Source organism: Podarcis erhardii, assembly GCF_964252035.2.
Source record: "Podarcis erhardii genome assembly, chromosome: 7".
In the NCBI taxonomy this organism is placed as follows: domain Eukaryota; kingdom Metazoa; phylum Chordata; class Lepidosauria; order Squamata; family Lacertidae; genus Podarcis; species Podarcis erhardii.
The window spans coordinates 34,322,768-34,344,962 of NC_138511.1; the positions used below are offsets into that span (position 1 = coordinate 34,322,768).

General features: G+C 41.2%; 1 protein-coding gene across 1 annotated transcript in view; it reads right to left on the bottom strand.

Annotated features, from left to right (window-relative positions):
- Positions 1 to 5,851: 5,851 nt before the first annotated feature.
- The window catches only part of ITFG1 (integrin alpha FG-GAP repeat containing 1), a gene marked incomplete at its 5' end in the record, with an annotated part of 112,292 nt that continues 95,948 nt past the window's right edge, over positions 5,852 to 22,195 (bottom strand). The window contains 4 exons of the mRNA XM_081870245.1: positions 5,852 to 7,017; positions 10,670 to 10,787; positions 17,907 to 17,989; positions 18,755 to 18,879. Coding sequence (XP_081726371.1) covers positions 6,958 to 7,017; positions 10,670 to 10,787; positions 17,907 to 17,989; positions 18,755 to 18,879 — 386 coding nt within the window. The 3' untranslated portion in view covers positions 5,852 to 6,957. The remainder of the gene's footprint in view (positions 7,018 to 10,669; positions 10,788 to 17,906; positions 17,990 to 18,754; positions 18,880 to 22,195) is intronic.

Genomic DNA, 22,195 nt, shown 5'->3' on the forward strand with positions numbered 1-22,195 from the left:
GATGGCGCCATTTCATCTAATAGCCCCTCTCTGGCAGAATAGGATCCTGGGCATTGAAGATGCTGCATCAGTGCTGTAGAAGTCAGGGTCATAAGCTTGGTGCTAATTTGCATTTCTCTTTGTAATTCTCCCCCCCCCCTGCAGTTTCTTCATAGGGTAAGCACAGCCACAGGATTTTCAGACATCTGAGCTACATGCTTTACTGTAAAACTATTGTGCTATTTCCCTCTTAGGTATCCTGAACCTCTTTATGTATATACACCTAGTTGGAGATGTAGTTGCTGTTAGCCTGTGAAACTTAAATGAATGAAACAAACTATATAGATATAAAGTCAGGCCTTTTTTCAGCCGGAACTCAGCTCTGGCATCTCTCAGGTGGGTACCATTGCCATTATAAGAGAACAAGGGAGGCGTTCATGGTGAGTTCTGGCACCTCTTTTTCAAGAAAAATAGCACTGTATAAAGGCCATGTTATTCAGCAAAGCTAGAATGCTAGTGTTAAAAGTCACCTTGAGTGACAGAAATGCAACTTGTTAACAATTCTGCTTGCACTCAGGCTAAAGCAGCTGCTTCCAGCTCAAAACTTGTGCTACCTCCCTGTGTAGGTGTAACTGGGACGGCTGTTGAGGGTGTTGCTATTCTCCATACTGCCCTCAGTATACATAGGGTGGTCCAATGGTTTCAGTGTTGGACTAGGACCTGGGAGAGACCAGGGTTCAAATTCTCACTCAGCACAGAAGCTGGCTGGGTGACCTTTGGCCAGTCACTGCTAACCTGTTGCACTCACCACATGGGAACTTTCCCTGCTAATTGATCACACCCCCATCAATAGGCTGAGAAGGCTGGAGGGAGGGTGGCAAGTGTCCTATTTTCCAGAGGAGAGTCCTCTGTTGCAAAGTGTCTGCTGATGCTGTTTAAATAAATAAAAAAGTATCTTGTAGTGTTGTATGCTTTGTTTTAATTTTAAGTTGCCTACAGCCATCATGTGTTAGGCAACACACACACTTATTCTCTCTCTCTCTCTAAATAATAATAATAAACTTTTTACTTCGAAGGGCTTTTAAGATAAACAACCATGTGAAGTGGCAGCAGAATCATAGAAGACTTGAAGCAGCCCATCAACAGCTAGTACCTGGCTCACCTGCTCACACCCATTAAGGAGAGGTGTACTATATTGCAATTTGCATTAATTATTTCCAAATTAGCATCTATACATATCAAGCAGTATAGATGTCTTCCTCTTCTTAGCTGATTAATTTCTTCTAGCTGGAGGGGATAGTGAAAGGAAGTTTCTACTCCCCTTATCTACCCATCTCCCGCTCAGTGGATAATTATCCCTAGAAGTGTGTGTGGAAGGATAAGGGAAAATTAACCACTAAGGAGAGAGAGAGAGAAGAATAGATCAATAAGAGAAACAGAGGGGGCCTGTGGCTCTTTTTCAGCCATCCCCCCCCCCATTTTTCCTCACTGGTATTGTTTTGTTTTGTTTTTGCAGAATTCTCAATATACAGCAGTCTTAAGTGATCAAGTAGAACATATAACCATGCAGGTTCAGCTTTGGGGGTAATACCAGCATGCAGAAATAAATCTCAACTGGCTGCGAGCCATGGCACTTCTTATGTCAGATTCTAGGGTAGGTTTCCATCTAGGAATAAAAATAAAATGCACAACTAGTTATGCCAACTGGAAACAAACTGTTCTGAAAGTGGAACCCCCACACTGATTTACTGAAATAGTGGCTGTTAACATATGTGTGATCCAGGAAGAATGGTCTCCAATATGGCCAGGTCACTCTAAACCTAGGTGGCTCTGTTTTGGCACTACAGAGATAAGCACCTGTGAAATAATTTATACAAGCTGGCTAAAACTTGTGACTGCCAGTCAGTGAGGATTAAGAAGCACAGTGTCTCTCCAGTGTAATTGTACCATCATTATTCACAGCAAAACATGAGATTCCCTAAGCCTCTAATATACAGGTGAGAGACATTTATACACGTGCAAATTATAGACCCTTATCCCAGAAATGCTCAGTCGTGCATATGCTTAGTTTGGCCCAAATCTGCGGTGGCTCCTCATGCTTCAGAAGTCAAGGATGCATCTCTGCCTTGAAAACATAGCTTATTTATAATAAGCCGCCCGCCTCACACACAAACAATACGCAGAGTGCATTACAGATTCAAGGTACATCTAGGAACACACAAATCTGCCGTGTGCCAGGTCAGACTATTTGTCCATCTAGCTCAGCATTGTCTACTCTGATTGGCAGCTGCTGACCAGAACCTCAGGCAGAGGTCTCTGCCATCGCCTGGTATCTGACCCAATTAATTGGATATGCTGGGTACAGAACTTGTGGGATTCTGCATGCAAAGGATTGCTCTACCATGGAGCGATGCTGCCTCTGAAAGACTGACCTTGCTTCTACCAATCTCCAGCTGAGACTTGAGCTTGCCTCACCTGTTTTTCCCTGCATTTTGGAGCTCTGCACCAAGACCCCAATGCAGGTGGCTCAGAAGTGGTGCATTTCCAATGCGAATCTGATGCGACCTCTGTTAGCTGCTCTGTGGAACAAAAGATACAGGCCCCCCACATTTGCATGGTTAGTGTGCATTCCCAAAAGGCATTTGCATGAAGCTTCTGTGCAGAGGCATCCTTAGGCAGGTGAATCTTCTCTTGGCACATTGTGATCTGATTTACATAAATCAATTGGGGTGTGTGTGTTGGGGGAAAGGAGAATTATTCCTCACAGCAGTAGGTTGAATTCAGTGACATATTTGTCCCTGCAAACTTTGGCTCCATAGGATTCTGTCTTTAGAGTTTCCAAACCAAAGCAAGACTAGGAGAGAAAAATATGCCCAAATGGAGTCTTTACAGCTAGGAACACTACACATGATCAGTACACATGAATAGTAAACAGCTGACAAAGGCACCTCCAGGCTCATCTAGACTAACCATCTGAACTGCAACGTAACATGCTATACTTAAAAAAAAACCCTGCATCTGCTAGACAGTTGTCTGGAGAGCTTTAAAAACTCCAAGCAGCTGTTTTGCTGAGTACAAAATTTTTACACTGAAGTCAAAGCTATTTAGGAATTTAAACACAAGATTGTATCCAAAAATTTACATGTGGGATTGCTCACTTTTTGCTGGAAGCTAAAGATGTCTTCCAACACTGCTCACCAGCAGAATGATTCATAGTTAGCTTATTTGGATTTGCCATAATTTTTTTTTTAACTATACTTGAACAATCAGTTTTGAACTTGAGCAGTGCTACTATTGTTTGCAGTGGAGCTTATTGATGTTACTGCTAAGAGTTGGAACATCGCAAAGAGGCAACACATGTTTTCTTACCATTAAAATGGGGTAAGCAACCGAAGTAACGCTAGAATGTTTTTTTTCCCTATCCACTAATCTGTCAGTTTTATAATTACATTGTGCTCTTCCTGCTATAAAGAACACTGTCCAGGCATAGCTTTATAAAAGTGGTGAACCTCAAATTGTTCTGACGATACAAGCTCCATTCATTTTAGCCGAGACTCAGGTGGTACAACACTCAAGAGGTTGTGCATCCCATGGACCTAACAAACGATTTGGTAAAAATCTAAAAGGTGATGAACAGTATTTTATTTATTTTTTGTTTAATTGCATTTATTATAAATTTTATTCATTGGGGTTTTTTTAATACTGCCCTTCACCCTAAGATCACAGGGCAGTTTACAATATAAAAACACAAAAATACATAGCATAATAACAAACAAAACCAGTAAGACCTACTCTTGCATCACTGTTTTAAAGAAAGACGGGCATGGTTCTCAAGCAGTGAACACATTATTAGAATAGAGAGAAGAAAACAACTTCCACACTAGTGGCTTCTTGGAATAAGAACAGCCTATTGGATCAGACCAAATGGCTCAACTAGTCCAGCATCCTGTTCTCACAGAGGCCAACCAGATGGCTATTGGAAGCCCACAAGCAGGACTCGAATTCAAGAGCACTCTCTTCTCCTGTTGTTTCCAGCAACTGATATTCGGAAGCATTGCTGCCTCCAGCTGTGGAGGCAGAGCATAGCCATCATGGCTAGTAGCCATTGATAGCTTTCTCCTCCATGAATTTGTCCGATCCTCTCAAAGCCATCTAAGCTGGTGGCCATCACTGCCTCCTGTGGGAGCAACTTGCATAGTTCTAACTATGTGCTGCATGAAGAAGAACTTTTATCTGTCCTGGATTTTTCCAACGTTCAGTTTCATGTTTTGGTGTACTCTTTGAGATTCATTTTTGAAACCTTACCTATCACATTTGGGAAATCTGGGGCCACAAGACATAGGAATAGTCAGTTTATAGACTACCCCGAATGTGCACCCTTGTCCTTTCCCCTCAAAAGTTAAACATCTCAGTGTGAGATGAGATATTTCAGGCATTTCTTACCCTTGGTACAACCACCAAACTGTAGCATTAATACAAAATCCCTGTAATACTCCCTATAGCTTTCTCTGTGTATTATCAGTGATATAAAATGGATGGAAATAGCTCCGTACAAAGCCTACTTTCTCTATATTTGGAGTGCACCACAGGAGACTCTGTTTGCCCTACTGCCAGGAGCAGGGATGAGGAACCTCAGTTACTGAGGGCAAGTGTGGCTCTCCAGACCTCTCTACTTAGCCTATCCTTGACACTGACTACTTGTCATGATTCCAGCTTTGCGCATTCTTGGAATGCTTTTGCTTGGCTGAAATGTGCCCTTGACCTGTAAAAATGCCTCTTGTTTGCAAGCTGCCAGTGTGGTTTAGTGGTTAGAGCAGGCTTCCTCAATCTTGGCCTTCCAGATGTTTTGAGACTACAATTCCCATCATCCCTGACCACTGGTCCTGCTAGCTAGGGATCATGCGAGTTGTAGGCCAAAAACATATGGAGGGCTGAGGTTAAGGAAGCCTGGGTTAGAGTGTTATACTAGGACCTGGGAAACCCATGGTTCAAATCCCCACTCAGGCATGAAGCTCACAGTCTCTCAGCCTAACCTACCTCACAGGGCCATTGCAGGGATTAAATGAGTAGGGGGAGAACCATGTATGCCGCTTTGAGCTCCTTGGGGGGAAAATGTGGATTTTAAGCACAGCAAATAAATAAGAAGCTTTATAGAAATCTCATTGACTTTTGCATGGCTTGGATGTGTCCTACCGAAGGTTGTCACATGCTTTCCTCCACCTACTTTTGTCTCTGTTCCCACTGGCATGTGGCACTTGGAAGGTTCCTCGCAAGGAAAAGTGGCTCCTAGGCTGAAAACGGTTCCCTACCCCTGTTCTAGATCAGTTAATAGCAGTCATACAACATGTGGGCAGAAGACTCCATCAAGCTTTCTCTAATAAGCAAGGCCTGTGGCAACTAGATAGAAAACGAGTTTCAAAACCAGGGCAAATTTGCACTTCTCTCTTGCTACTGTCCCAGGAAGTGCCAAGACTGGGAAGAAGTAAAGCAAATGCAGTCATGACTGGGGACGATTTTGCATACAGTTTGCTCTACATATAGATGATCCCAGGTTCAGTTTCTGGCGTCTTCATGTGAAACAAATTCAAGCCAGAAGCTTAGGAAAGACTACTGGTGTGTGAGACCTAGGAGAGTTGCTGTCAGAGTAGACCAACGGCCTGAGTAACTCAGCATAAGACAGCTTCACATGTTCATGTGTTTCCCGTTTCTCCGACTCATTTTTTCCCCTTTTGATTTTCCTTTACAGGTCAATGCCGAAATGACAAGATTGATTCAATGGTTGATTCAAGGGGCCACACAGAGAGCACAGATGTTGTATTGAAAAGAAGCAACATTTAGATTCACCATCCATAAACTAAGCCAACATGCATGATTTAACTTAATAGATGCCATTTATTAGGAATGCAGAACAACAGTTTTCAAATCATGGTCAATTATAAATAAATCTCTAAGAATAAAGGAACAACCATATTATACAAAGTATGTTTCCAACAAAATCTGTTTAATAAAAAAGCCCATACCTCCTTTTTGGAAAATGATTCTTAAACTTAGCTGGAATTCTCTTTGTTCATGCCAAATGCAAAAAAATTAAATAATTGGTTTGGTATGATTATATGAAAATACAGCACAGTTCAGCCCTTGATTATAAGTGAATTTGGAAAGATCATACAACATATTTTTCCATGGCGGATTCTTTCCTTATTCCTTTCCCAATAACTTCACCTTATTGGTCAACTTTTATCATGATTAATCTTTAGTGCAATTACATGATAACCATGAGTAAGCCATGCAAAATTATTCCACTTTAGGAAGGCATAATTTAAAATAGAAGTTGAATTATATACTTCCATCTTAAAAATATTAATATATTAATAGACATTGTGACCAGTTTCTTTTTCTTATTAGGGTGTTTGTATCTTCCAATTTACAGCCTTTCCTCTCACTTGATTGGCTGCGTAGATTCATACAAAGCTGAGTAACCCAGAGAACTACAGATCAAACACCCTGGAGGACAGTCAGAATAGCATGAGATATCTTCACTCATCTGACAATTATAAAAATGCAATTCACATTTGTGGAATCTGTAAGTGACAAGTCTTACTCAAGTAGCACTAATGGGGATTTTGCTGACTGAAACTCACTTCTGAAATTTACATACGACTTCCTTTTCATCAGTCGTCACAGTGAGGATATGCAAACAATTGAACACATGCAGTATGATCCATTATTAAAGCAGATTTTACAGCTTTTTTAAAAAGAAAGAGAAAACGTCTATCAGTATATATACAACCAATTATTGGAGGGCCAAGTGAAACAGGCTTGATTTTAACACTTTACAAATAAATTAAAACCAATGCAACATTTACAAATAGCACAGGAACAATACCCTCCCCCCCCCGGCCCTCGCAGGCTCGAATACAGTATCTGAGACCAAGCAAATGTGTAGTACGTCGTCCTCCATCAACATATTAAGGTGCATCACATAGCATCAAAATGGAACCGATGGGCTTCTTGCCTTTTCTCTCTGTCATCTGCTTTCTGTGGGGGGGGGGGAGGGATGAAAGAGAGTATTTTGGTAAATGCACCTTGCATTTTGACTTCCAGAGTTACTGAATTGCATGGAGTAGCTGCTTTATCATGTGAAGAGGTAATGGAAAGCTCACTAAAAGCCTTAACGGTTAGTACTTAAATAGGTGTCATTTTAGAGGAGAAGAGAAATGGCCACTGTAGTCAGTGATCAACTCTCTTTTGTGTTAATGGCCCAGTGCTTTGGGCTGGTTCATTAAATGCTTTTCTTTAAGAGCGATAATTGTCAAAGTAGAAATGACTCTTGGTACACAAGGATTTCCTGTTGGACTGTGCTTATATGATGAGACGTGAGGGGAAGCTCTAAAATGACTAACATCTGGTGGGCTTGCTCTAGTTGTGTTTTAAAAAAGCATTCTCCTTCAACCACTATTCGAAATGCAAACTTATAAGCCACCACAATGTTTGGCTCAAATAATCATTACAGGTACAGTGGTACCTCGGGTTAAGTACTTAATTCGTTCTGGAGGTCCGTTCTTAACCTGAAACTGTTCTTAACCTGAAGCACCACTTTAGCTAAAGGGGCCTCCCACTGCTGTTGCGCCGCCGGAGCACAATTTCTGTTCTTATTCTGAAGCAAAGTTCTTAACCTGAAGCACTATTTCTGGGTTAGCGGAGTGTGTAACCTGAAGCATATGTAACCTGAAGCATATGTAACCTGAGGTACCACTGTACTGCAATGCAGGAAAAGGAAATATTTGTAAGCATTGCACACGATGCTTGACATGCCCGTTCTCTAAACAAAGGAAGGGGTATATTTAACCTATGTTGGTGCAGGTATGTCTTCTGCAGTTTGCCATCTTCCATATGCCCTGGGCAACCTGTCCAGTAAAAACTGCCCATAAAACTGTCTTTCTACTGTTTAGTGGACTAAGCACAAACATACACCTGTAACTGAGGAGAGGCCTGGTGCAGAAAGGGAAATGGTTGTTACATCTTAAGGTGGCTTGTGAAAAGTTTGCCCTCACCTACCTCATCCTTATCTGACAAGCTGTGCTTGCTCTCTAAGGGCACTCTGGGACTTCATGTTGAACTGACAGTACCCTTCTGGATTTTGCTGTCAGGCCTTTTATCTTTCAGGAAAAGCACTCCGGTTTTAAGGCGTTATCACTTCTGGCTTCTTGGCAGTGACATGCTCATGCCACTAAGGCTCTGACACATCTCAAAGGTATAATAGAAGCCTGCAACATGTTCCCTTCTATCCCACTCCCAGTCTTGGCAAATTCACAGAGCATAATGTGCTGGCTCCTCTCCTCTCCCATTCCTGCAGTTGCTCCCTTCAAACAGTAATTCCAAGCCAGCTGTATCCTCTTTCTCTCTCCCTTCCATGGCATTTTGAAAAGGTTACCTGTAAGACTCATTTAGCACAAAAGTCTAAAAAAACCACCCCTCGGATACATTGTGGTTTATACAGAGCTATTTCTCCGCTATATGCCAGTTCTCGCACACAGAATTAAAAGATGCATCTTGAACTGTGGGATTTATATTTGAATGGTTTTTATTTATTTATTGCAAAAATAGTTGGTTTTTAAAAAGATTAGTAGAATTATAAAAAGTGAGGGGGCACCTTCGGATCTCAACCTGCTTGTCAACTTCCCCAAATAGCTGTTCTTCAGAATATGCATTCCCCCCCCCCCCCCGTAATAGTGTAATGCCCTTCACGGTCTTCCTACCAATTTCAGCTAATGCCCCTGATAAAGCTGGAGGTGTGTGAGGAGTCAGCAAGCATTTCATACTTTAGAGGTGAGAGATATCCCCGCTCAGTAAAAGCGCAGTTGTTGCTAACTTGGTTCTGTTTGCTGAGTTGAGTGCCACCCTGAATATCTAACTTCATGGTTGTTTCTGTACCTCCTGCCTTTGGCATTTGGTGTTAACGCTTTGGAAGGGTTTATGACAATAGGCTTACTAATTTCCAGGCGCCGTGCAAAACCTTTCTAAACATTTAGCTCTTGCTCTTTTGTTTCATGAATGCCAATGACAAGCCGCCGTGAGTCTAAAATGCGGTAATTTTGACAGTTATGATTACAGCTTGGCTAGGCGGCAGCACTTATTGGCTACCCTGCTGGCTCAACTGTTTGCTGTGAATGGAGAGCTATATGGGAAATTGGGACACAGTTTCCTTTTGTAGTATGAAAAGAAGCCTCCCAAATGGCTTCTCCGGATCAATGCATTTCTATAGAGAAAAACAGTCAGTTTTGCTCATGGTAAAATATCACGGTTTGAAGCATGTCAATAAAAAGTCAGCAAGGGTTTCTTAAACACAAGAGGGAAGAAATCCCTTTGTATTACAGCCTGACTGAAAATAATGAAAGCATGGGTTAAATTTCATTCATTGACAGAGTCACAACGTGCCTCAAGTATCTTTCAGTTAAACCACAGGCAGAGCAAGACATCCAAAGCCACAGCCACAGAAACAAAGCTTAACGAACGAAGGCACTTTTTGACTTGTGTACTGAGGCCACATATAGCAAAATGTGATGGGAGGAAGGGATAGTACCTCTTCAGAATGCAGAGGGCAGATACTTATGGAAAGTAAGGTAAAGGTAAAGGGACCCCTGACCATTAGGTGCAGTCGTGACCGACTCTGGGGTTGCGGTGCTCATCTCGCTTTATTGGCCGAGGGAGCCGGTGTACAGCTTCTGGGTCATGTGGCCAGCATGACAAAGCCGCTTCTGGCGAACCAGAGCAGCACACGGAAACGCCGTTTACCTTCCCGCTGGAGCGGTACCTATTTATCTACTTGCACTTTGACGTGCTTTTGAACTGCTAGGTTGGCAGGAGCAGGGACTGAACAACGGGAGCTCACCCTGTTGTGGGGATTCGAACCGCCGACCTTCTGATCGGCAAGTCCTAGGCTCTGTGGTTTAACCCACAGTGCCACCCGTGTCCCTTACTTATGGAAAGTAACTCCACTTAAAAAAACCTAGCTCATTGGGGAGGGAGTTTCTAGTCCAGCTGTGCTAGCTTTCTACTTACAGGGTTGTTTTTAATATTGATGAGAATTCAAAAATGTGACCCCACCTGCAATTTCAAGTGACATATTGTATTGCTGAAAGAAAGAAAGAAAGAAAGAAAGAAAGAAAGAAAGAAAGAGGAAGACACGAATGCACGGGAATAAGTAGGCCACAACTTTATTAAAGGAACATGGCATTCATCCACCAGCTAAGGCCAGTATGGAGGGGCAGATCTAATCCTCCCCATATGACTTGCTCAGAAAGACTGGGATGGATAGCTAGCTGCAATACCTGCCCCCATCCCATCATTAAGGTGGAGGGCCAAGCTTGATTTGGGGCCGGGGGTAACCCACTATCCATTCTGACTAGCAATGGCTTCTCAAGGTCTCAAGCAGACGTTTTTCTCAATCTTGTTACTCAATATATTTATAATAGGAGTCTAATTCTGGGACCTTCTGAATACTTTAACATGCATTATTTTCCCCGTTGTTTATTGAAGAAATGACTCAAAATCATCATGCTGAAAATGGCAACTTTTCCCAAAGTGAAAGGCTTAATTAAAAAAAGGATGATGCAGAGTTTGGTTTGCAATGTTGTATTGTCTGAACTTGATGCGAGGAAGACAAACACTCGTAACAAATTAAGCTTACCTTCTCTTGCCAGTGAAGTATGCCGATTATTGCCAGGATGAAGACACAGACCCCAATTAGGGCAATAGCCGTCAGCAATACAATGTTACTTGGGGTTAGGTACAGCTTGGCACTCCAGCTGTGGGTATAAAGGAGAATCCAAGAAAACATCAGTTTACTTTCAGGACTGATGGCAAGATGTTCCACAGAGATTATGGAAAGCAGAATGATAAAAAGCTGCCTGACTTCGGGCCTATTTGATTTGGAGCTCTATGGGATGTAAAGCAATGAGTTAAGATCATCTCCCTGCTCCCCAGCCAGGGCACGTTTGTCGTGTCAGAGTAACATTTTGACTTGTCGTTTGATGTGTTGACTCACTGCAAAGTTGATGTTCGCTTTTGGAAGCAGAGACAATGCGCAGAGAAAAGGAAGGATTTAGGAAGCAGGAGGCAGCAGCAGTGAGAGAAGATAATCTACTGCACATTAGTCTCTGAGTATGAAAGGCCACATGTTTCAGGAAGGAACTACACCCATGATATGAAGCAGTACAAATTGGGGAAAACTGGTAGGTGTATTTCTCCAGCTCATGTTTTTAACGGGGTTCTATTAAATACAGGAAACTACACTGCAATAAAGCTTCCTTCAAAGGCTTTAGCAGAGAAGAATTATTGGCAAAATATACCAAAACAGAGCAAAGGCAACCCTTTCCATCATCTTTACCAAAGTCACTTTTCAGATGATATTGCTATGTTCTGAGTTTATAAGCTTACAAATGCATCACACTCAAAGTATGCTAACATCGAAAGGTTTTCCTTTCTCAGCTAGGACTAAAACGGCATATGGAGTTTGGAAACCTGAAACCCTTATTTCAGGAAAATAATATACATAAGAATTCTTCAATTATCTTTGGGGTACCGAAACACAAAATAACTTCAAGTGTTCTTGTGGCGTGCTTTGCAAATGGCTCCATTGATTATTGGAAGTTCATAAACAGGATGTCAATTCAAAGCCACAAGGCGGCATTTAGCCCATCATGTGTCATTTTGCTCTTTTCTCACAGCCCAGGCAACGGTTTCATATCGATCTGAGTTAATGTGTTTCAGCAAAATGAACTCTTAACTGTCCCATTTGTGGAGTGTGGTTCCAACTCAGGCATGCAGAAAACAACACAATCATAATATACCCGTCAGGAGATCATTTAAAATACATTCTCCAACCCCTGCTCCCGTTTTTGTAATTGATCCCTCTCTTGTTTTTGGATGGTGGGGGGTGCAATCAACCAATGATGGAGCGGGTACAAACTATGTGCTTCTGTAATCCTTAGGTCTGCTTGAAGAAAAGAAGTATTAGGATTGAAAAAAGTATGGCTCTAGAGTTAATTGCCAGCATACTCTTTACGATAAGGTGAAACACTCCCCAGGGGTCCAAGCACAAGGCTTCATCTAAAGCATTTTGCAAAATCGTGCATTCCATTCAATTCCATTCTAGGGGCTTATTTTATGAAAGGTATTTACTAGGGATGTGTGCCAGCCAAAATATTTAATTTGTATCTCTGGCCAAGGGAAGCCAACTCACCTGTTTTGAATCCGCTCTATGGCTTGCATCTACTGTTAGTTCTATGCAGAACAGACCCACTGAAATTAATTGGCATGACATAACTGAAGTCTACTAATACCCACGGGTCTCCTCTGAGTAGATTTTAATGGGCTACAACCCCATGTGTTTCTGAGTCAACCTGTTATTCAGATCTGAAACACTGTTCCCTCCCCCTGACTGATTACAATGGGAAATCTAAAAATGGCTGCATTTCCCCCCTTTTCCCCCCGAAAGTGGACAAAATTTGCAGATAAAGGCGCTCCTCCAGGGTGGATTAAGCCTGCCAAATTGCAGACAGTTTCACTGAAGGATTTTGTGCAGCAAGCTTTTAAGTTTTGTTTTTTTAAAAAAAAATTAAAAAAGTCTTAGAACTCAGTATAATGGTTCTCCCTTCTCAGGGGATGAATACTTTCAGAATAATAGGTGCAATGGTTTCCCCACAAGGACAACTTTTTTAAAAAAAATCAGTGATCACTTTTTTTTTAAAAAAAGGCAAAATGCAGCATTTTGGGGGGGATGCCTGTGTTTACAGAATGACTTGGGGCTTCCTTGATCTAACTTCAGATGCCTTGTAAATGGCGTAATCTGACTAATCTCCCTTGAAGCATTCCTGTTTCCTCCTACTTTGGGCTGAACACAGAGTCAATGCACACTGAGTGGCAAGCCACCAACGTTTCAGCATCCACGACACCACATAATATGCATGGGGTGAACAACCTGAAGTGCCTAGTAAGGATGCAGTGTAGTTCCAAGAAAAACTGGAGGACAATGACCCCCTCTGCACTCTCATTTGTGGGTGCACAGGGCAAAGTCTCACTATACACTTCTATTCCTCAGACAAAACTATATTCTAAGGGTAAAATTCTGCTTTGGGATGCAAATTAACTCAACTACTATATAAAAATCCTACTGGGGCACAATGAATACTATGGTCTAAATCCAATATTTTACTACATCTGTTAGACTGGTGAAAATCAAAACAACAACAAAAACCCAACTGTCACAACTGAAAAAAATTAAAAACAAGAATACAACAACAACAACAAAAAGCAAAGGCAAATTAGAATAACAAACCATTTTACTAAAATGGAAGATTTACAGAAGCTTTTCTAGACAAGCCATACGAAAAGGTCACAAGCTTGTCAAGTATAAATTATGATAGGAGATGGTTACATTAATTAAATCTAGCTTGAAAATGACTTTCCGGATCCCTTAGTACTGCATTTCAATGCTCACTGTTTTTTAAAACAACATATAATGAACTTTTCCCATAAAAATATTTTCCGATCTCTCCTTCCAAAGGCACACAGGCCATTTCAAAAACTAGAACACGAAGCTGAACCACATATCTGTGGAAAGATCGATGATTGCTTTGGAGTAAGCAGGTGGCAGAATACATTCTCCTTTGTTTAATATCTCTCAACTACCATGTGATTACATTAGTATAAAGCAAAACTGCATTCTCTTTTCACTTTTTCAAGTGCTGCTGCTTTATTTCAAAGATTAATAAAGCTGTGATCTCTCTAACAAACAAGCATAGTTTTGTTTTAGGATTACAATAAAGATTTATTGGCCACTGAGGTCAGCCACTGCAATCAATAAATCTTGAAACTGACTGAAAACTAAAATCAATGTGCATTTTATAAGAGGCATAAATTTGAGAGAGCATTCTTTCAGAAAACACAAGGAGAAAATAAGAGATAAATGACTAAAAACTCAATTGTAGGAAGAAGTAGTACTATCCAACAGCTCCTAAAATATCAGCACCAGAATTTACTCGATGCTGGTTAAAAGGAGCAATAGCACAGCCCACTGTGTTGCTTTGACTAAATGAGACATTATTGTAACAGTCGCTCTTGTGACATTTATTGCATCTGGATTCAATGGAGCTTGAACTGGATTACAGAGTTAACTGAACGCTTCGGGGTACTTCACATGGTGATCAATAGCATGATATCTATAATATTTCAACATATTTGGTAAGCATTTTGGGAAGTGTATCTGAATATGTCAGTCTTCCTACCTACAGTATGTTAGTTCTAGGAGTAATTTGCTTTTCTTCCCCCTGCAATACATGACAAGGTGTTGACTGGGTGGAGAATGAACATTAAAATCTGCTCCAACCTTACCTTCCACCTTTTCGTAGTGATTGGTTACTGATGGAATCTAGAAGGGTTTGGGAACCTCAGGCCTGTGGGCCAAATGTGGCCATCCTGGTCTCTCTATCTGGCCCTTTGGGCTCTTCCCAGGACACACCAGACCTGCTTTGCAAGTGTCTTTTCTTGACCTGATTGTATCACTGAATTTGATAATCCTTCTTGCTTGCCTAGGTAGAAGGTGCATGGCAGGGGCTGGGACTAAATGACCCTTTGAGTTCCTTCCAATTCTGCAGTTCTATGCTTTTATATATAGAGTGTGTCTACAGTGAGCTTACTGTACACCAAGACAGTCTCAACCCCCCCTAATCTGCACAGAAAGATAATTAAAGATCCAGTTCACAACTCCAGAGAAATCTGGTTGCCTGAACATCAGTGAAATGGCCATCACGCTTGACATGCAAATTAGGGGTAGGATATATCTCCATGAGGGGCAATCATTTCATTCTGCCTTCTTACAAGTGTGATGGCTGGTCAGTTTGTCTCGATCACCTGTACATCTGATGGCAGGAAGAATTTGTTCTATTAGGTAAGTTTCTTCCATCTTAGTGGGCACTGGGAAGCAGAAGGAATCAGTGCTGCCAACAGGGCAATGAGTTAATATTTGCCAATGGATTTCAAGGCAAACACCTTTGGAAAAAACAATAACTGAACCAACACCCTGGTTTAGTTTTAGTAGTTTTCCGACTTTTTTCATAGTAGAGGTAGTTGGAAAGATTGGGGGAGGGGGGAACAGAGGGAGGTTGCATATGTATGGAAGAACGTAATAAGTGATTTCCTCTCCAGAAATCCCTAGGGGAAAAGGGTGGCGGTTCCTTGTTTTATGCAAGCTGCTTCTGATTGCTTTTAATAGCACAATGTAGTCTCTTTTTATCTCAAATGGCCTGTGATGTCAAATGTGGATATATGGAATGGTATCCCGTGCTGCACAAGCAAGTTCCCCTTCCTTCTCTCATTTCCCCATCCCTCAGCCACCCCAAATCTGATCAAGAGTCCTCCCCCAACACTTTGGAGTAGATATGGGGGGAACATGGGGGGCTGAAGGGGGAAGAGATTTTCGCAAAAGCAAAAATATGCTGTAGTGGACAGGCACATTTGCATATCACCCACGAGATTTAGAGAAAGTTTACAAACTGTTTAGTTTACAAACAGAGAAGATAATCACAAAATGTGATTAATTATTAAGGAAAGGGTAGGTCTCTATAGCTTTTAGTTTTAAAATGGTCCTATTCTCATATAGTTTTTCTCTGGGTCCCTGGATATATGAACCAATGGTATAAGTATATACATATATCACCATCATAAAAGAAGTAAAAAGAGTGTAGTAATTCAAGTGATTTTGCTTTTCTGAAAGGGAGAGATGGACACCAATTTATCAGCCTAGAAATTCAAGTTTATCAGCCTGTAAATAAGTGCCACAAAAGTTACTGACTTGTAAAATCTTTTGCTTGCCCTCCTGTCCCATATTTATCCATGCTGCCCAAGTGTGGATTAAAAGGAAATGGTCTTTTCCTGGGCATCTGGAAGCAATGGGTCTTTGTTACAGGTGAACAGGTGAGTTGCTGTTTACAGCCTGTTCGATACCTCAGGTTACAACCAATTGTTTGTGGTTAAAGAAAAATAGTTTCTATCCAAGAGTGGAGCTTTAATATCAACATAGTTACACAAATATATTGCATACATTCAATGAGATGTATTCTGCATATAAATTGCAATGGTTGGTGACTGATGCAAAAAATAAAATAAAAAATTCTTTCTTTTATTTTAAGGTAAACTGAAATTTCCTTGCACTGGTCATCACAATAAGAGCACAACTACAGAGATAAAATCACCAAATTATAAACCATACACATTTATCTATGTAGCTTTTAGTTATTTTATTGATTTGTTGATTGTAGTTTTATTTTTATTTTATTTTTTGTTTTTCTGTGCAACTGTGGGAAGCCATGAGGAACACATTGGAAAAGCAGTGCATAAGTAAATAAATAAGTAAATAAACACTACCTACGGCACATTTTTAACTTTACTATATGTCAAGGGGGTTCCTAGTAGGCCAAATATAAGGGCAGCTGGGAAGGAAAGCCAATTACTTTCATACAAATGGGACTTTATTTCAAGGGGATTTCATTGTGGAAATCCTCTGCTAAGCAAGTTTCGTGCCCCTAATTACAACAGAATTCAAAGAGCCATGGCAACACACAGCATGTGCTGGAAATCTGAATAGAAATCTTTTTGCACTTCACTGGACACAGAGAATGTATATTTGATTAGAACCAAACTTCCTAGGAAGCCATTGTCTCCACAATTACATTTGCTACTTGACAAAGAAAACAAAAACCAAAAACCCCAGACAGAACACATTTTATGAAGACACATTTTATGGAATTATACATCTATGGTCAATTCTTTGGAATCTTTCTTTCTTTTTTTTAAAAAAACCCTGCCAGTTAACACAACCCACAGGGAACATCTTCTGAGAGGTTGCAATTGCACAACTTCCATCCAATAAGGCTTGCCTAAGTTTCCAGAAACCTGCAGTCAGCCAGTATGTGAAAGTGAGTACCTCATGTCCATAGCTCATGCCCATTTTCAGCTTTGCTCATTCTTTGGACAGGAATTATTTCTCTCTGTTGTCTTTGTCACCCATTTGTCCCTACAGCTTCAATCTGCCTATTCTCTATGCAAGTTTTGCTTCTCTGCATAATCCTCTCAGACTCGCTCCATAAACCTTCTGTTCTTTCCCTCATTTCTCAGGACCTTTCCCACACCAAACCTAATTTCCCAATAGCCGGGGGGCTTTCTTAGCCTGTCATTGCCTAAATCTCTTAAGAGTCCCAATCCCATGCTCATCGCTCTGTTCTTTCATTTCTAAACAGCTCGAGCCAATGGCGACAAGTCCCTGCTTCTTTGGCTCAGCCAATCACAGCCAGAGGCTTCACCATCATCACTACCAACACTCTTATTAAATTGCTCTAAAGACTTTGTCTCATTTTAGTCCAAGCAATATGGCGCTATGTTTATAGAATTATACTCTGCTTCTGGGGCACAGCCAAAGCTTTGTATATTCTCTCTGCAACTCAGGACATAAGAGGCACTTGCAGGATCAGGCCCATCTGGTCCAGCACCCTGTTCTCATGGTGCCTGTGCAGATGTCCATGGGAAGCCTGCACACAAGTACAACATTTGCCTGCTTGCATATCGCAGAAACTGGCATTCAGAGGTATGATGCCTCTGAGAGTGCAGGTAGGACATAGTCTTTGTGGCTAGTAGCCACCGATAGCCTCTGCCCCCCCCTCAATTTGGTGGCCATCACTGTCTCCTGTGTGAGCGAGTTCTATAGTTTAGCTATGTGCTGTGTGAACGAGGAAAGTAGTTAGATTTTTGAGTATACCAGGATTTCTGTGAGAAAATGAAACGGTCTGGCTCCAACCGCAGCATAGGCTCAATATCCTTAAAGTCAACAACCATTGCAACTCATATGACAGGATTTAAATCAGTGGCATTACCTTCGAGGGGAGTAGTGAGGATATGGAATGACGATCAGCTGGGAGTTTGGGATGATGGCTGTCCATTCCTGTTTCCTTATGGACTGGAAGAGGAAAAAATGAAAGCACTCAGTGTAGTCAAAGCAAAATCTCAACATTCTCATTATCTTAGAAAACTGGCTGGAATGACATTTCCAAAAGACTGTTTGGTTCCTTTCCACTTTCAAAGACCAAACAATTTTGACCTGATACATTTTCAAAACTTAAGAGTAAATAAGTTTACAAAACTTAAGAGTAAATAAGTGCCATTTCAGTATGTATGTATGTATGTATGTATGTATGTGTGTGTATGTATGTATGTATGTATCAAGGGATAATAATGCTAGAGGGAACCCTGCCTTTTGCTATCATAAAAATAATTAAGTAAACAGTGGATCAGGTTCGTAAAATGGCAGCCTGGGATAGACCCTGTCTGATCAGGATTCACAACTGTATGAATGTCCTGTGGGTGGAGGCCAAAATAGATGTAAACCCACGCCCTTTGGGTCCCAATCAGGCTTAGGTACAACCATAATGTTAAAGGTATTCCAGGTTGAGAACGCCTTTCCAAGGTCTCAAAGGACTTTAAACAACAAAAATGCCCATGCTGCAGGGAAAAGGTCGACTGGGATTCCACTGGGCCTGTTTACCTGGTCATTTTAACCTGTAGGTCACCCATGGAAACCACAATTCTCTGGCTGAAGCCCACATCAACACATTCTCACCATCCCACCCTTTTAAGAAGAAGCCAACGTGATATTGAGCAAGGTATGAAACCAAATGCACATTGATATCAATACAATTATATGTGAACTGGGGTCCCAACATACCTTTTCACCTAATGGGCGAGGAATGCCCACATACAAGTGATCAAGAAAATTAGCGCTGCGTCCCAAGCCTAGCACATTATATGGGAGCTGGAGGGAAAAATGTGCTGATTGACTCAGTTGTCCCGCTGGAATGCAATTGAAAAGATGACACAATGAATACATTGCTTAAGGCCTTCTAAGCAAAACATTTTTGGTTTAGAGTCATAGGATTAGGTGCTCTTTATCCATATTTGAGCCCTAAAATCCATTAATACCTTTTAACAGCAGAAACATTTAGCATTGATATAATACTTTGGAGAGTTCCAAGCACCTCACATACATTACCTTGCAGATAGGTCTAGGAATCAGGAAGCTGCCTGTTGCTGAGTCAGACCATTGGTCTGTATGGCTCACTACTGTGAACAGTGACTAGCAGTGTAATGACAGATTGAGAGTATATGGGTAAAATTGTAGGAGAGGGAAACAACATTGACCATACTGTGCGTGTCTGCTATAGATCTCCAAATCAGATGACTTGGGTGATGCCTTCCTAGAGCAGAAAGCAAACCTTATGAGGAATGGTTGGTGGAACTGGGTATATTTAGCCTGGTAAAGAGGAGACTGAGTGGAGATATCTTAAAATATCTAAAGAGCTGTCACATGGAGGATGGAGCAAGCTTGTTTCTTCCTGCTTCAAAGGCTAGGACTCAAATTAATGGATTCAAGGGAGATGAAGTAGCAGGAAGAATGTTCCTGATGGCAAGAGCTGTTTGAAAGTGGACACCCAGAAGAGATGGTAGACTCTCCTTCCTTGTATGTTTTTTAAACAGAGGTTGAATAGCAATCTGTCATGTATGATCTAGTTGAGAATCCTTCATTACAGAAGGTTGGACTAGATGACCCTCAGCCCTTCCAACTCCACCATGTTATGATTCTAGGGTCTCTGAAGGACTGTATTCTTCTGTACAAACCTACCTGGGCTCTGAGATCTTCAGGGGAGGAGACCTTTCTCTCAGTCCCACCACACTCAGACATGCTTGGTGGGAATGCGGAAGAGGGACTTCTTGGTGGCTGCCCCCAGACTTTGGAACTCCCTTCCTAGAAGGGCTAGACTGGCTCTCCCCTTTTGTCCTTCCACTGGCAGGTGAAGATCTTTTTTATTCCAGCAGGATTTGGAAACTGACTGCTTTTAAGGAAAGGGCTTTTAATAGTGTGCTGCACTTTTTCCCATTCTTTTTATTCTAGATGTTGTTGTTTTTTTACATAGTTTGAACTCCATAGATAGTTTAATTACTTTTTAACCATAACTTTTTATATGTTTTTAGCTATGTTTGTTCCATTGGTATTTGTTTTAATTTTTGTGAGCCCATTTGAGTCTTGGCTCTGGCTAAAAGGTGGGATATAAATAATAGTAACTGCCATCAACCAATGACCACCTGGGGTTGAAGTCCAACAAAATCAGGAGAGCTACAGATTACCCACCACACCCACCTCTGGCGCTTAGTCCTTAACTTTGTTTATAAAATAAATCTGGAGGCATGTTTGTGATGAATATACCACCTTGACCCATCATTTCATTTTGCTATGGTTATAATGATGGCATTCTTTCTATGTTTTGTGTGCTCCAAGACATGCTCCAGCATTTAAATCAAGGGCCTTAAATGAAGCAGTAAGATACAGGAGATGTAAATTACAATACAATAAATCACACAGCTTTTGTGATAGATGGGAGCTTGAAGGCAGAGTTTTGTCACTGCAATTAAGGCATGACTTATCACACCTTAATGCACCCTCTGCACTCCTTTCCTTAGTCAAAACCATCTTTGTATTCCTGTGAGGCAAGATACACTTTTGGACAGATAAGGTGGGAGCACATGTAACGGTAAAGTGGAATTGTCAGAACTTTTCACACATCTAATGGTTGACTTTCTGATCTTCCGGTGCTTAAAAGCTGCTGAGAATTTCCACTTTATTTTCAGGATGAACTAGAATAATGGTTCTCCTCTTCATCTTGGTCTGCAGCAGCAAACTTACTCAGCACAAAATTGTACATGTAACATGTTTGTATCCAATATTAGTCCTATTCAGAGCAGATCTATTTGAAAATTATGGCTGTGACTAATTAAATTCAGTGTGCTTACCCTGAGTTGATCTTACAACCCCAAGTATTCCAGTACTATTACTGCACTCGGTGACACTATTCACATGAATGAAACCATGTGGTTGTTCAATAATAATAATAATAATAATAATAATAATAATAATAATAATAATAATAATTTATTTGTACCCTGCCTATCTGGCTGGGCTTCCCCAGCCACTCTGGGCGGCTTCCAACAAAGATTAAAAATACATTAAAATGTCACACATTAAAAACTTCCCTGAACAGGGCTGTTTTTAATGAAAAACTTTCCCGAACAGGGCTGATGGTTTAACTTCAAGGGTAAGTTTATTTCCACATAGGACAGGCTTAAATACAATAGCAGCCACTATAATTTCTATATGATGGTTCTAAAGAGTGTCACTGACAAACCAAAAATTGCATGCATAACAATCCCTGTGTTGGCTCTACAACTTCCCCAAGCGATTATGGAGAGACCACCTCTGCATCATGCCAGCAGCGTTTTCACTTTCCATTGCCTCTAGGCCATTTATATTTAAATGAAACTCACACTGTAATATCTAAATATTCAACTCTCATATGTAGAACTATGTAAGCATATTTCTTGAGAATAGAGTCAGCAGTAGTGAGCTGCCTGTTTGGAATGTATGTCTTCCTTCAGTGTGTTGATCTGGGGATTAGGACTGATTGACAGAGTTGACAATTTATGCAAGTGTCGAAAGGAACAAGGGGCAATGAAGTTTGCCATCTTTAATTCATATTCTGAGACTTTGTTTCGTATCCTAGCATGGCCGTGTGCCCAGTTTTATTGACTTCAGATACTTGTGCCAGGTGAAAATTGCAATTATACCCACCACACTGACAATGAAACATTACTTCAACAAAAGAGAACAGTGTTACCAAGTGCTTGAAGAGGGAGTCTTATTGTAGCAGCAGCAGCAACAGCAGCAGCAGCAGCAACAACAACAACAACAGGAGTTTAAGCCTCAATTGCTGATGAAAGTGTTACAAAAAGAACTGGGAAATGTAAAACACTCACAGATCCAAGGAATCAGTCTCACTTAAACTTGTATGGTTTGAGCACAGTGCACAGGAGCAGCAGAGATCATGTCACTTGTCATGACTTCTCAGGGGAACATAGAATTTTCTGCCTTATGCCAGGTCAAATTATCTGTCCATCCAATGGTGGCTGGTGCCCATTGGGGCTGGTAGGGTGAAAGGCAGGGAGCCTAAATTGTAAGTGGAGCCAGATCCAATGACAGGCAGAGCCAACTGACTCTAGTTTTGCCCCCACCTTGCTCCCCACTGCCAAGCTCTACAAGGGCAACACTGAGACTAAG